We start from the raw sequence: 15,585 nt of genomic DNA on the forward strand, positions 1-15,585 counted from the left end.
GGACCAGAGGAAACAGTCTGTTCCCATGTAAACGTAGCCCACACCATTATGGAGCCACCATCAGCTTTCACAGTGCATTGTTGCACAACTTGGGCTTCGTGGCGCCTCCGCCTTACTCGAATCCTATCGTCAGATCTTACGAACTGAGATGGGGATTCACCTGACCAGGCAACAGTTTTGCAATCATGTAGGGTCCACACGATATGGTCCTGAGACCAGGAGAGGCGATGCAGGCGATGTAGTGCTGTTAGGAAAGGCACTCTCGTCCATTGTGTGCTGCAATAGCCCGGGACGCCATATTTCGCCGTTATGTCCTAAAGGCCACGTTCGTCATACGTCCCACATCGATTTCCGCGGTTATTTCACGCAGTGTCACTTGTCTGTTAGCAAGACAACTCTAACCAAACGCCACTGGTCTCGGTGAAGGCCGTCGACCACTGCATTGTCCGTGGTGAGAGATAATACCTGAAATTTGCTATTCTCGGCACACTCTGGACACAGTGGATCTCGTTGATTTCCATAATGATTCCAGAAATGGAATGAATGTCCCATGCTTCTAGCTCCAACTAACATTCCCGTTCAAAATGTGTTAAATCCCGTCATGTGGACATAATCACGTTGGAAACCTTTTCACATGAATCACCTGAGTACAAATGACAGCCACGCCAATGCACTGCCCTTTTTATACGTTGTGTACATATGCATACTGCAATCCCGTGACTTTTGTCGCCTCAGTGTATGATTCATTCGTGAAATTACGTCGCAAAATTAAGAAATCTGTCGCTTATATTGTCATGTGGAGAAATAAAGCAAATGTAAGATACAATAAACACACATTGTAGTTCTACTGAATGGAGCTTAGCTCCGAAACTTGTCGGGTGTAACAGAAGTGCGTTAGCTTTGTAGGTGAGGATGTTGGATCATCGGATGTGCGTGTCAAGCAGAGTTGAGTGGCTCTTCTCAGCAACTGATGTATTCCACAATAAACGTGTCGACGAACTTTCTCATGACGTTCGACGCGTTGCTAGGTGACAAGTTTCAGATTAGGAACTTTTCGTGGTGTCATAGCCGCTTTGCCATGTTATCGATAAGTTCTCTCTCGTAGAGCTGCTCGCAAGTGAACACCTGGAATCGCACCGAACTGAAATTTGCTACCAGTTGCTGGGTCGTTAAGACACACAACGTTGGACATTGATCTGCACCTGGAAGCTGCCCAGTGCCTGCTTCGTTATGAATCCAAACAAAATGGTAATCAGTTCATTATCTGTACAAAGACTGTTCGTAGTGTTTCAAATACACTTATTGGTTGGAAAGTTCATGGGACCATTCTTTTTGTTCTGGAAGACTGGACGATAACGTCCTACGCAGTAGACCATAAAGAATAGGTTATCTGAGGGCTGACCGACAATCAATCTGCATAGATCGCCGAAGATCACATTTAAAACAACGGATGTTTTCTCATGTACCATTCGCACGTTCAGAAAATCTCCATCTCTGACAACATCGCCTCTGATGGTGCTTCAAAATTCATGTACACCAAAACTTCTTTTGCAATTGCCGAGAGCTGTAAAAGTTGATCATCTCTGGAACAAATTAACTGAAATGCAGGATTCATTCGAAATACCGGTACAATTCTGAAAAGTGGATATTCACTGGAACAAATTAATTGAAATGCAGTATTTACTCGGAATACACAAACATTCCTAAACATCATCTCTTAAAGATATCGTATCTTGATTCATACTAAGTAAGTTACACATTGTACTGAAGTAGAAAGTTTTCAGTAAAGCCGGCCATTGCATTTTCAAAAAAAAAAAAAATAGTTCAAATGGCTCTAAGCACTATGGGACTTAACATCTGAGGTCATCAGTCCCCTAGAACTTAGAACTACTTAAACCTAACTAACCTAAGGACACCACACACATCCATGCCCGACGCAGGATTCGAACCTGCGACGTAGCGGTCGCGCGGTTCCAGACTCATTGCATTTTCCTTGCGCGTTCATTATAGAAGAGAGGAACGGGGTATTTCGTCGAGTAGCAGTAGTACGACGAGCTGCTCTGTGTTGTGTGTGACCTCTATTCCCTCTATACAGTGAAAATGTTAAGACCTAGTTAAAAATTCCATTTTGCCGTCACATGCCTCGCTGTGCGATTGCTTACTTTACTAGAGGCAGCCGGCTTATTATTTATTTAACCTCATTCAGTGTTGCGGATACAGAATATCTCTTATTGCGGGTGACGCTTTTAAATGTATTTTTGCGTATAGACGCGTCGTCGTTCATCATCCGTGTCCCAGTTTCGGAATTCGGAACAAACTCTTTTAATTGACGTACTTAACTGTTGTGACAGTCGGCTGTCAGTATCTGACAGTCGTTGTGGAAAACTTTGCGAATGATATACATTTCATTTGAAGCACAAAGTCAGTGTCCAGGCTAGTTATATCTTGTCTGTTACACAGTTCACAAAATCCTTTTTTCGATGTGGTGCATTTAGAAGTGGAAACTTGAAATTTACGCTACTTTCTTTCTTTTACTTGTTACAATCGTCATCTTGAAATTTATTGCCGGATTAATTTTTTGTGATAAAATTTTTACGATTGATGCCGCTGATACTGTCAAAAACAGCCACCAGTGAATCGTAATAGATGCCGATTTCCTAGCAAAAACTTCGTCGTTGTCGACGGAGGCTATGTATTAATGTATGCTGCAGCAGAGTTTTTAAACAATACACATTTTAACAGTGTCAGTTACAGTTTAACCCAAAACGATTACAAATTTCCATCAGTTAATGACTGTTATCAGATATGATTAATCACTAGTCTTGAAAAATAACTTTTTTTTTGTAAATGAACTCCATCTAAAATAAGAGAAATGGCTCCATACCAGACTTCTAACAGCATTCATTGGTAGCCAACATATTACTAATCCCACTGTGTGGAGTGCAAAATGGGGAAACCTCTGCTTTAAGTGAAATTTTTATCGATGCGCAGTTAGTTGAACTCCGTTCTAATGCAATCTCCTTAAATTCGTAGCTTCATGAATGTACCTTACATATCACTGTAACGCAGCGAAAAGGGCCCCGTTATGATGCTGAAGTACAACTGTTGCTTAAGTTTCATGGTAATGTGATTGTCTTAACGTTCTGTATTGTTGTACAGGAAGCTTTTGAAAACGAGATTTAAATTCACGAAACTATATGTAAATGTATATATGTATGTATAAAAAAAAACGAAATGGTGTCTATGCCAAGTTATTGCTTTCGTAACTTAAACATGGTTTTCCTTCATACCTCGACGGGCCAAGAGGAAAACAGTTCTGTTTGGGGGGGGGGGGGGGATATTGATGAATACAGTATTATATAAACGCGTCAGTCACCGTTTTATGAGTCCTAGAGGCTTTTTATGTTGGTGAAAACTGACCATCAATTCCATTAACGTACTTTAGTTGAAAAAAAAAGTTGAGAGGAGTTAGATTATCGTTGTAAGTGTATGACGTCAGAATGGCCGCGAACGTCAGTGGGGAGTTACGTAAAGTTAAATGAACATATTTCGAATTTAGGGACGTTTGCAAAGCTCCGGACGATTGCCGTTACGTTGTAGGCTACTGCACTGGCACTGATCACCGTAACTCAAACTACTAGTTGCTTTCGACTCGAGATTAACTACGTAGAATCTGGGATGTGGCAATAAAGATGTTCACTGAGTTAAGAGGTGTGGATGAAGAAACACGTGGCGGAATTCGCATGCGCCAAGGCAGAAAATCGGCAATATGGCGGTATGCTCCTTTCTCCCTCTCTTTTCTTACGGAAGTACCTACTGGGTTTTTCCGTAGTAGAAGAAGCGTTAAAAAGTCGATTGTGCAGTAACAATTTTAACAGAGGCTGGCGTTATAATCTGAGCGGTGCCTACGTACACTTGAGGCGGAGCGTACTGGAAGTAGTTCAGCAAAAATCGTAATAAGAGGATAGGTGATATTGAAGGTAGTTTCTGTTCTCCTTCCGCCAGGTAATCGCGGCCCATTGTCACGTGCGAATCCCTCCTCCCCAGGTAACGTCACACCACCGTTAGAAATTAAAATTCCAAGCGACATCACCCCACTAATGATAAGCTTTGATCGGAGCTATAATGGAAGCAGCTTTTGTTCGCAACAGCCATCTCATGACGAAGAAGATGGCGGTAGTCTTAGAAAGCTCGAGTTTTATCGCCGATTGGGCGCGGTCTGAAGACAGGGAAGATTTTTATACAAGTGAACACTATATTCGCCACCAACGCCTGCGGAACTCTAGTTACGTCATAGTTCCCAGGGCACGTGCGAGCTGCGACATTCCCCAGAAGGCTTGACCTCGGCAGGGTTATCTACAGGCGTTTGTTGCACCCCACGATAAGCGGCCGGTGCTTCGCTAGTTGGGCCGCAGCATCAGCTACCCGCTACAGGGCCCTCCAGTGGCATCGACTGCGAGCCAAACAGGTCGCCTCAGCGCAAGAATGTGGCCCTCTTCCCTGCTTCGTCTCTGCCAGTGGCTGCGCATGGAGAAGTTACTGAGACGAAAACGAATGTACGGATAGTTCCGAAAACTATCACACTAATTTTTAATTTTTCGTCGGTAGGTTTCACAGTCACGTCTACATTTGCATCTATGCTCCAGAAGCCACCTTACGGTGTCGGGCGGTGGGTGCCTCTGTTACCACTGTAATTTTCCCCTTTTCTGTTACATTCACGAATTGTGCATAGGAAGAACGACTGACTCAATATGAGCTCTAATTTTTTTTTTCCTTCGTGGACATTTCGCGAGGCATACGTGGGTGAAAGTAAGATGTTGCCCAGCTCTTCTTTGGTCGTACGCTCTCGTAATTTCAACAGTTACAACGTGATAGACAATACCTCTCCGGTAGTGATTGCCACTGGACTTCGCTGAGTATTTCCGTAATACTGTGGGGCTTACTAAGTGACCCCTTGACGAAACGTGCCGCTTGCCGTTGGATCTTCGTTATTCGCCTTCTTTACCGTGTTAACCCTACTTTGTAAGGGTCCCAGTCTGTAAGACGCTTCTTTCGTGGGTGAATTAAATTTCCTTAAGATTCTCCCAAGGAATGTCAGCCTGACGTCTGCTTCTCAACAGTTTGAAGTCATTACTCCTAAGTATTTTGCGATTGGAACTGTTTTCAGTGTGTTTTCGCCAATAGCGTAGTCGGACAGTAATAGATTTTTTCGCCTACTTAGACACAGTATGTTAAATTTACAGTTCTGCAGGTTTTGCTGCATTTCGCTACAACCTTCTCGCAGTGTAACTTTCCTGTAGACGCCGACCGTCAGCAAAAAGCCTCATTCGTAGAGCTCCCGAAGTTATCCACTAGGTGATTTATATACAGTGTGTCTCAAGAGGAATGGCCAGTATTCAGGGATATAACAAGAATAATCATTCGAAGCAAAAAAAGTCTAGTAAAAGTGGGTTCTGAAATGCATGGCTAAAGAGCCATGAGCACTTCTTCATCTTAGATACTGTGAAACAAATCACTTCTACTACACCCTATTTGCTTTTCGTATTTTGAAGATGTTGGTATGTACCGAAACTAAAAAAAAGTCCAGTAATCATGGGCTCCAAAGGGCAAGCCTTCAGTGCTGTGAGGCAATGTGCAACACATCTCTTCTGCTGAACAATTTCTCATAGTACTGAAGCCCATGTTTACTAGAAATTTTTTTCTTATTTTGGTCCATACTAACTCCTCCAAAAATATGGATACCAAAGACCTTGCAGTAGAAGAGATTTGCTTCACAGTATCGGAGATGAAAAAGTGCTCATAGCTCTTAAATGATGTATTCTGTAGACCGTGTTTACAAGACTTTTTTAGCTTAGAATGATCGTTCCTGTCATCCCTGAAAATTGGTAGTTCCTCCTGGAGTAATCTGTGAATTGTAAACAGTGTAACATCTCGTTTCCTTCTCGCGACCTTGTGCTCTTACTGTGGGTACTGCCTACACAAGGATAGGTTTTTATGGGATGGGGACTTCCAGCAGCCGTGCGTTTATGGGCAGGCCTTTCCGTAATCCTTGTAAATAGATAGTTTACAACTAGTTTATTACCATTACTGACGATGTGTATCAGTGAAATGAAATTACATTTACGAAAGTGACTCATAAATGTGTTGCTACAAATTTTTCTTTCAAATTTAGAAGGAGCTACTTCACAGTCCTCAACATTTTCGGAATTCAATGCAGTCATACAAGCGAGATGTGTTACATGTGTCGTACGTTCAGTGGAATTGTAGAACACACGTCATTCGTAGCGCAACGAAAATCTGCAGACGTCAAAGTAACTTGGAGCATGCTCCAGGGGAACGTTGTAGGACCATAACTGTTCATTACAAAAGGTTTCCAGAAATAAAGTGTGGATTTTATTGATGTAATTATTGTGTTTTTATTATTTATAGTGGTACATGTTTGTCAGATGGTACATTCAACATGAACATCATTAACATCCCGTCACAACGACTATCTGCCGGCTATGGCACGAAATACATTCCGGAGCTCTTCTGGTATTACGACTGCAGCAGCTTGTCTGATGCAGTCTCGGAGGTCCACCAGTGAGTTGATAAGGTGTCGGCGAAACACATTTCCCGTGATAAATCCGCAGACGAAGTAATCCATGAGTGTGAGAACGGGAGAACGCGCCGCCCACATCATGGGTCGTGCGCGCCCAATCTATCAACCAGAAACACATTCAAAAATGTCTACGGCATAGTGGGATGGTGTTCTGTCCTGTTGGAAGCAAACATTACGCACACGTTCATCGTGTACAAGCGTCGGTAAAAGAAACTGGGTGCGTTGGTAGCGACATACTCTCCAACATTTTTAGTACTACTACATGGAGGATTCGGTAATTTCCTCCACCGAGCGTGTTAAGGAGAAGATTCGGTCCAGTCAGTGAACAATACCGGGCCACAGATTTATGGTAAATCTGCCAGTTGTGCATTAATGTCAACAGACGACATTTTCAGCAGACGGTATTTATCACACGCCAGTCTGAACATCATCTCTGAACATCGCAAACGTCAAAACCTTCATGGACCGGTAATATGTGACTTAGTGGATAACGTCGGAAACTCCACGAAGCAGTTAGCGGATGATATTGTTCTATGTAGAGAAATCGCACCTATAGCAAATTGTAGGAAAATGTATGAAGACCTGCATAGGGACTGGCAGTTGACACAAAACATAAAAAAATGTGCAACATACATCTGACTTCCTGCGCCTACACAGGTGGAAAGGCTCGTTATTGTATGAATAGAAAATTTCCAAACACTCAGATGAAGGAGTCTTCTCTTAATGTTCTGGGAGTAATCGTACGTAGTGTTGGAAATGTAGGACCATGTGTACCAAATTGTTGGAAAATCAGGTGCCAGACCGAGAGTCACTGAAAGAATCCTCAAGGAGATTAGTCTGTGCTCAGGAACTAGCTTACAGAACAGTCAGTTGACCGATAATCAAATGTTGCCCATAAGTGTGGAATCCTTAGCAGAGAGAAGAAATACAGAATATTCAAAGAGCAACAGCGCGCTTCATCACAGGTTCGTTTTGTGTGCGCGAAAGCGTCACGGGGATATGGACCCTTTTCCTGTGGCAGACGTTAAAAGATAATTGTGCGTCATGGAGTGGTGTACTGTTAAAATTCCTAGAGTGTACTTTGCTAGATTGCTTCCTCCTCTACATCTCGCGAAAAGTCAATGAAAGTGAACTTAAGGAGAGTCCAGCTCACCTTAGGCTTACAAACAATCGTTCTTCTTTTGGAGCATTCGACTTTGGAACAGGAAAGAAGAAAATATCGTAGCCATGCACCATAAAGTGGCTTAAGGAATGTGCGTGTAGACTTCGAACCATAGTGCAGCTCGGAGTTTTCCACATACGCGATTCAGTGTCATTGGTGAAAGAAGCGACGAGTGAGAGAACTGAGAGAGAAAATCCTAGAACAACTGCGGATAGAGACTCGGATCTTGGAATCGGTGGTGTGATACACTCTTACGTATTTACAGAAATTATGTAATATTTGGACGTTAAAAGTTCGAGTCGTAGGAAATGGAAAAAAGATAAAGCCTGCGACATGATTAAAGCTTTGATATGAATGATACTGTTGCAAAACAGCTGTTACAGTTTTTAGTGTTTTGAAGTTTCCGTGGTGTGTAAATGCTGTACCGCATGTGTGCTCTTTTGTGTTCATTACATTTGACGGAGTTGTAGAATTCTGCACTGACGTTCGCGTAACACTGATTTGGGGAATTATCTTTTTACTAGCTCGTATTGCGTGGAGAAATGAAGTAATAAAGCACTGTTGCCAAATCTCCATAATCGTCAATGGTGTCGTATCACGCAAATGTGATTTCGTAAATTCCAAACGTATTTGCAACCTGTTGTCGTTTCTCAAAGTGTTTTCGTTCTCTCCTTAAAAATAGAACAAAAATCCAGAAAACACGCCAGCTATCGATTATGGAACGCGACAAACACAACCTGGTATTGATGCTCAAGGTCCTCGGAAGTTTGCCGTGGACGTTGACAGTGCTTGATTACCGGCCTGTATCAATGGTCGGCTGTGGAGAAACAAGCGATCAGAAAACTCGGTCCAAGAGCTTCCTGCAGTCAAGGCCAACTTTGTTTGACCTGTATCCATGAACCTTTGTCCCACTTTGAAGTAAATGACAAATTCAAGGGCGATCATTAAATAAATAACATTCCGGATCGAATGATTGGTAATTTTCCTCTGATTTTCTTTACGTAACTGCCTTTGTTTGTGGCTAACGGAATAAACTTAGCGACTACGCATGCAGCGTAAGAGACAAGGTACAAACTGGTATAAAAATCTTAAATGCTCGGTGTTCCGCAGCTTTTAGATATTTAATAAAAGGCATATTCTCTACACCATGAGCTCCACTAAAAATATTTTATTTGCCGTTAAGTTATTAAATTTATTAAATAATGGGTATATTGTTCGACTAACTACTCCTTTGCTATAACGACACGTCTCGTAACAGCTGAAAACACAATATACCGTTGTCTTGTCCAAGAAATACATTTTAGTCCACAATGAATTTTCACTCCAGCGTAATCCCGGTAGTTTAAAACCGGGATCCGAACCTCGGTCATTTGCCTTTCTCGGGCAGTAACTCCACTGACTTCGCTATCCAAACACGACTCACGACCCGCCCTCACAGCTTCACTTTTACCATTACCTCACTAGCGTGAGCCGGCGACTGCGGAAGGCGGTTCAATACGTAACTAATTGGTTCATGGTATTGTTTCCGCTTTCCATCCACTTTTGTAGCAAAAGGAGTAAGATGCCTCTGCGCTATCTGTAACAGTTCGTATACCTCGTCAACTATCCACTGAAGAATAATAGTTACGAACTGTATTGATTCTGATATATAGGGGCCTACCAGAATGAAACCTTATTTATTTATTTTTTTTCCATAATAGAAAACTGTGCTTGTCCCAATGTCTTTTAGGATCGGAGACCATCCGAGCAGCTCTCCTGTGGGCAAGAAACTTAAACTCGTTCGCTGACCCTGACAGGCTGATCGACAGCGACCGACCGCAGTGTCATCCGGTGCCAATGGCGTCATTAGACGCAGTATGGACGGCGTGGGGTCAGCACACGTCTCTCCCAGCCGTTGTCAGTTGTCGTGACGTAGAGCCGTTACTACTTGCCCAAGTGGCTTCTCAGTTCGCATTACGAGGCTGAGTGCACCCTGTCACAGTCTTCCCACGAGGAAAAACACCTGGCAGTAGACTGTACACTTAAAGCCACGAAAAAGTATAGTATCCCATGACTGCAACATCAGTGAGTCGTAAGTGAAACTAGTCAACTCATACAAATATGTGGGCGCAACAATTTTTAGGGATATGAAACGGAACTATCATATAAGCTCAGTCGTAAGTAAAGCAGCCGCCAGCCGTCGATTTTATCGGTAGAATAAATAAAAACAAGTGTACGAAGTAGGTTACTTATAAAACACTGTTGGGACCACAGTCATGTCCAACATATACAAAGCAGGACAACACGAGTGGTCTCATGTTTTTTGACACCTCATGTTTTTTGACACATGGGAGTGCGTCGTGGAGCTATTGAAAAACTTGAAATGCCAGAAACTTCAAGATTCTACGTAACGTGTTTCAAGGAGTAGCATTGTAGGGATATACTGAAAACCCGTACGTAAAGCTCCCGTAGAGACCGCTATTATTAGGCTACTTTCACCCTAGTGAGCACACAATCATATTTGCAGTTCTCCCTCCCAAAGGTATATAAGTAATCATTGTAATAAGTAGTGCAGTGGGAACTACTCTCTGCCATGCACTTCATTGGTTCGCAGAGTATAGATGGAGACGCAGAACGAGATCTGTTTACATACCGCATAACAAGGCGAAAAAGCAAAGCAGCATATAATAATATTGCCAATCACTTTTGACGATTCTCAGGTCCTATTTGATTTTATACATTTTGCATACTTGCTCCTACAAGAAGGATGATCCTGTCCGTGGAATGATGTTGCTGTTGCTCTATTTTTCATGTCTGCTGGGTATCCAAAGTCCTTCGCTCACTACAGCTGCCTTAATTGCCACCCGCCCCCCTTAATTGCCACATGTTTATGATGAACAACGGAGTGGGCGTCCTTCGGTCGTTAATGAAAGTTTGGTGCAGGAAGTGACAGTAAGGTGAGAGAAAACAGACACTTTACGATTTCCTCCTTGCGGGATGACTTTCCTAATGTTTCTCGTAGTGTTTTGTATGGCGCTGTGACCGAGCACTTGAACTACCGAAAATTGTGTGCACGTTGGGTACCGAAAATGTTGACGGATGTGTACAAAAACAAACGTTTACACAGTGCATTGACTTTCCTTGACCGGTACCACAACGACGGTGATGATTTATTAAGCCAAATTGTTGGGGGCGATGAAACATGGGTGGCCTACGTCACACGAAAATCAAAGCAACAGTCCATGGAAGTTGAGCAAGGGCATCGTTTTGCTGCAAGACATTGCCCGTCCGCATGTGGCGAATCAGACCAAAGATCTCATCACATCTTTTCTATGGGAAACTCTAGATCATCCTCCGTACAGCCCCGATCTTGCGCCCAGTGACTACCATCTGTTCCTGCACTTGAAGAAAGCTGGGCGGTCAGCGTCTTCAAGACGATGACGAAGTCAAAACAGTGGTGATGCAGTGGTTAACAAGTCAGGCGGCAGACTTATGTGAGGAGGGTATTAAAAAACTGGTACGACGTTATGACAAGTGCCTCAATATTGACGGAAATTATGTAGAAAAGTAGATTAAGGTAAAGGCTTTCATGTAAAAATAAAATTACTGAGTTATCTTAGCACGTCTTTTTTTAATTTCATAACTGTACTTACTTAAAAAAACACGCCTCGTAGAACATGCTTAAGAATTCAGCAGCAGACCACCGTTAAGAATATTGGTTATACAATCTTACCTATTCGTTCTGTGCCCTTTTTATTTACAGAAGTCACCTACGCTGTTTTCCAGTCGCTAGGGCCCCTGGGAATTGAATTTTCAACCTCTTCGTCGAGCACCTTTGAAGTAACGTGTGCGTCAGTAATTGAGGTTCGTGGGGCGGGCGTCACAATTAACAGACAGGGTTGTGGAGCGTGGTGGCGAGGATGTGGGAATTGTTTTAAGTTATTCCTCATTCCCTTGTAGATTTGGTATTTCTGATGCTAATATTTTACGCGTCAAGGATTCGAAACGACTTCCTCCGGCTGTAGCCTGAACGCAGTAACGTGCATTAGCGACATCGGCAACCGAAATGTCTCCGGTGGTGACAGAGAGGGCGGGCGAAGTGGGGGTTGCGGTAATGCCGTGCCGCCTCCGCTCCACTCTCGCTGGCCGAGCTCGCGGAGAAAGTGTCTGCTGGCTGTCAGTGTCTGCGGCGAACGGCTGCCGAAGCGGCTGCCGTGGCTGTGCTCCGCCGATACTTGCAGCCGCCATGCTCAGCGTGTGCGCCGTGCCTTCCACCTGCTACCTGCTGGACCAGCGCCGCCGGCAAAGGTTCGTCCCTGCCATCCTCCAGCTGTGTGTGGGAGCCATTCGTTTGTCGTTGTGATTATGCAAAGTGTGGAGTACTATGTTCTGTGTTTAGTATTGCGCGTCTCGATGGCGGAGTCGGTTTGGTGTCGCCTAGGTTCGGGGTTCAATCGTCTGCGCACGCTAAGCTTTTTCAGTCATTTCTCGCTTCTTTCTGCTCAGGTAAATGGAAGATGCCGAGTTGAACAGTGTTTGAACTGACGAGAGGACCAAAGTTTAACGTGGATTTCCAAAGGTCGGAAGGAGACGAGTGTATACCATCCCCAGTAGAAAAATGCCCAATAAAGCAGTGCGGTGTTCTAAACATTTTTGGACTGAGAACAGCTTTTGTTTAATTACGGTCCAATATTTACTGATGACAAGTACATTTAATTGGAAAAAAAGTGTAAAAGCTTGTCTTGCGAAGTTGTACCTGCAACTAGAGAAGGGAGAGCTCGTAAATGTGAGGGTCGACCGTACAACAACACACACAGATCCGTGTTAATTATTTGTGTGTGGTGAAGACACTGTCCTCCAGACGTGGTAAATATTTTCACACCCGAAGGCATTATTAATTTGAATGAGGGACTGCCTTTTGAAAGATTTGTGTAAGAGACAACTGTTTATGCACGTGTAGTCTTGACGCCGCGAGATTAGCCGAGCGGTCTCAGACGCTGCAGTCATGGACTGTGCGGCTGGTCACGGCGGAGGTTCGAGTCCTCCCTCGGGCATGGGTGTGTGTGTTTGTCCTTAGGATAATTTAGGTTACGTAGTGTGTAAGCTTAGGGACTGATGACCTTAGCAGTTAAGTCCCATAAGATTTCACACACATTTGAACATTTGTAGTCTTGCCCACAAACTTTCGAGCGGATATGTTCATGCATTGCTGAGTTGCAGGTGCACGGATTTCATGCCTCTCAGTCGCCCTGTGAAATATTTAGGTGATTATATTACATAGTTTTGTTGTGTTTTCAATTAATGACATTAAGTTTTGTGTGTGTGTGTGTGTGTGTGTGTGTGTGTGTGTGTGTGTTGTTTGTTAATTCGTCTTTGGTGCGTTTTTTTGTGAACAATTATAGTAACTGTTCGAACATTGTTTTTAATGTTGCGCTTTCGCCTAAAAACGTATCATCATTATTTCGTTTCGCTATTCGAATACTTGCCCTGAAAGACTACCACCGATATACAAGTTAGGTGGTCCAGCTGTTGGCTTAATCTTTCCTTCCCGCAAATTCTTTTGTTACTCCTCGAGCTGCAGTGACATTGGGTCGCATTAAGTCGACTACTAGTAATAGCTGATTGATGTGATTACACGTGGATGTGCACCTGCTTCTGAGACTGAGTGTAAACATTCGTTGGAAACTGTGATGCCGGCCTGAGTGGCCGAGCGGTTCTAGGCACTACAATCTGGAACCGCGCGACCGATACGGTCGCAGGTTCGAATCCTGCCTCGGGCATGGATGTGTGTGATGTCCTTAGGTTAGTTAGGTTTAAGTAGTCCTAAGTTTTAGGGGACTGATGGCCTCATAAGTTAAGTCCCATAGTGCTGAGAGCCATTTTGAAACTGTGATGCTGCACACTGTTTTCTAAACACTACAGTCCGTATACACCTTTTCACAAAATTTGGATGCGGGGAAAGCGGTTTCTCTTAGAGTGCTGCCACTTCATGCTCCGGTGCTGCAGCATTATTACGCACGTCCCCGTACAGCAAATGCAACGCTGAAGTTGCGCCATCGCCAACTCAAGTGTGAGAGACTCGAGCACCCGCCCTACTGTCTTGACCTCTCCCCATCTGATTACCACGCTTTCGGTCCTTACCCTTTCAGACCCGAATTTTTTTTTTTAGGAAAGAAGGAAAATTTTTCTTCCTGTGATAATATTTTTAGGTGATTTTTAGTGATTTTAGATGCAACATTCATACAAAATTATATACCCGTTTCAGAACGTGCTTTGCCTTCATTTTATGGACTAAAATAACTAATTAAGAAATATTCTTTATGTATTAAGTAGTAAAATGATTATTCAATAATTACCATCCAAAATAACAATAACAGTGTTCAGTTCTACAGTGGACTATAGTAAATCAAACACATCCGTGTGTTCTGGTGGTCACTAACTGGTGCGTGGTGCTTCATTGACTTGCTGATATTTTCATAGTGATACCGAACAGTTGGCAGCACTTGCGCATGGTGAAATGGTTAAACATTCACAAATGTGTATCTGAGGTTTCCATTCGGAAAAAAAATACTTCTGTTGCAGCTAAGACACAGAAAAAGTTAATGTACACAATTGGAGCCAGAGGGTCTGAATGGGTTGAAAAAGGCATTGAAGGGTAGACGATTCCTGTCAGACGAGGATGTGCAGCAGACAATTACGGACTTCCACATATAGGACGACATGGCGTTTGACCACATTGGTATCTTGAACCTGGTGCATTGGTGGGATGACTGCTTAAATGCTCACGACAATTTTGCCTGATTTGGCATACCAGTTGTGGACTGTAACCTCTACATGTGATATTATTTCCAAAAATCTGTTATGAGTTTGATTCAAGACGGAACAGGTTTATTGTAATTGTGAAATATCATTCTTTTGATTTTACTGACATTATATTCTAATATCCGCTGCTACTGTAAGCGTTTACATGCATTTCGATCTTGCACTGTACACGTCCTTGTCGCTCACGTATGTTTTGTTATATTACCTACCCACATTCTATCAGGCAGTCGCCTGGTCTTATCTCCGGCGAAGAAGTTCTTGGCCCATCTCATCTGATAGCTGTTCGCGTGGCTACATACCCTGTTAGCTCTATTGATTCCCAACTTGCATCATTCCTCCTGTCTCAGAGAAAAATCTCAGATTTCGTGGTCTTTGCCTTAAAATCTCATGCTTCATTGCCATAAGACAAAACTAGTACCATACACTGATCGTAATCTTCGTTATGAAATCTTCACCTGCTCTATCAAGACTTCTCAGATAATTTATGCTCTTTAGTTTATGTCTCTGTTGTGCATTCAGTCATTGTCTATACACTGATCAGCCAGAACATTATGACCACCTTCCTAATATCCGGTTTGTCCGCTCTTAGCACGGATAACAGCGGCAACGTGTCGGGGCATAGAAGCAATGAGGCCTTGGTCGGTCGCTAAAGGGATTTGGCACCATATCTGCACAAACAAATCACCCAATTCCCATAAATTCCGGGAAGGGAGTCGATGAGCTCTGACGCCACATTGTCACAGCGCAGATTTGTTCTATCGGGTTACGGTCTGGCGAGTTGAAGGAGGAGGGGGCAATACATCAGTTGGAACTCGCCCCTGTGTTTCTCGAACCGCTCCATCACATTTCTGGCCTTGTAACATGGCGCATTTCCTTGTTCAAAAACGTCAGGGCCGTCGCGAAAAATTGTCATCACTAAGGGTGCCCGTGGTCTGCAATCAATGTGCAATATTCCTTGGCCGTCACGGTGCATTGCACTAGCTCCACAGGACCCATGGGTGTCCACGCGGATGTTCCCCAG

At 43.4% G+C, this 15,585-nt stretch overlaps 1 protein-coding gene across 2 annotated transcripts in view; it reads left to right on the forward strand.

Moving 5' to 3' along the window:
• Positions 1-15,585, forward strand: part of LOC126199714 (sorting nexin-27) — a 281,698-nt gene that overhangs the window by 194,806 nt on the left and 71,307 nt on the right. The window contains exon 1 of one of the 2 annotated variants that reach the window (XM_049936642.1): positions 11,939-12,050. The exons of the other annotated variant lie outside the window; for it this stretch is intronic. Coding sequence (XP_049792599.1) covers positions 11,989-12,050 — 62 coding nt within the window. The 5' untranslated portion in view covers positions 11,939-11,988. Of the gene's footprint in view, positions 1-11,938; positions 12,051-15,585 lie in introns of those variants that run through there. 2 annotated transcript variants of the gene reach the window in all.

Source organism: Schistocerca nitens, chromosome 8 (assembly GCF_023898315.1).
Source record: "Schistocerca nitens isolate TAMUIC-IGC-003100 chromosome 8, iqSchNite1.1, whole genome shotgun sequence".
Lineage (NCBI taxonomy): Eukaryota > Metazoa > Arthropoda > Insecta > Orthoptera > Acrididae > Schistocerca > Schistocerca nitens.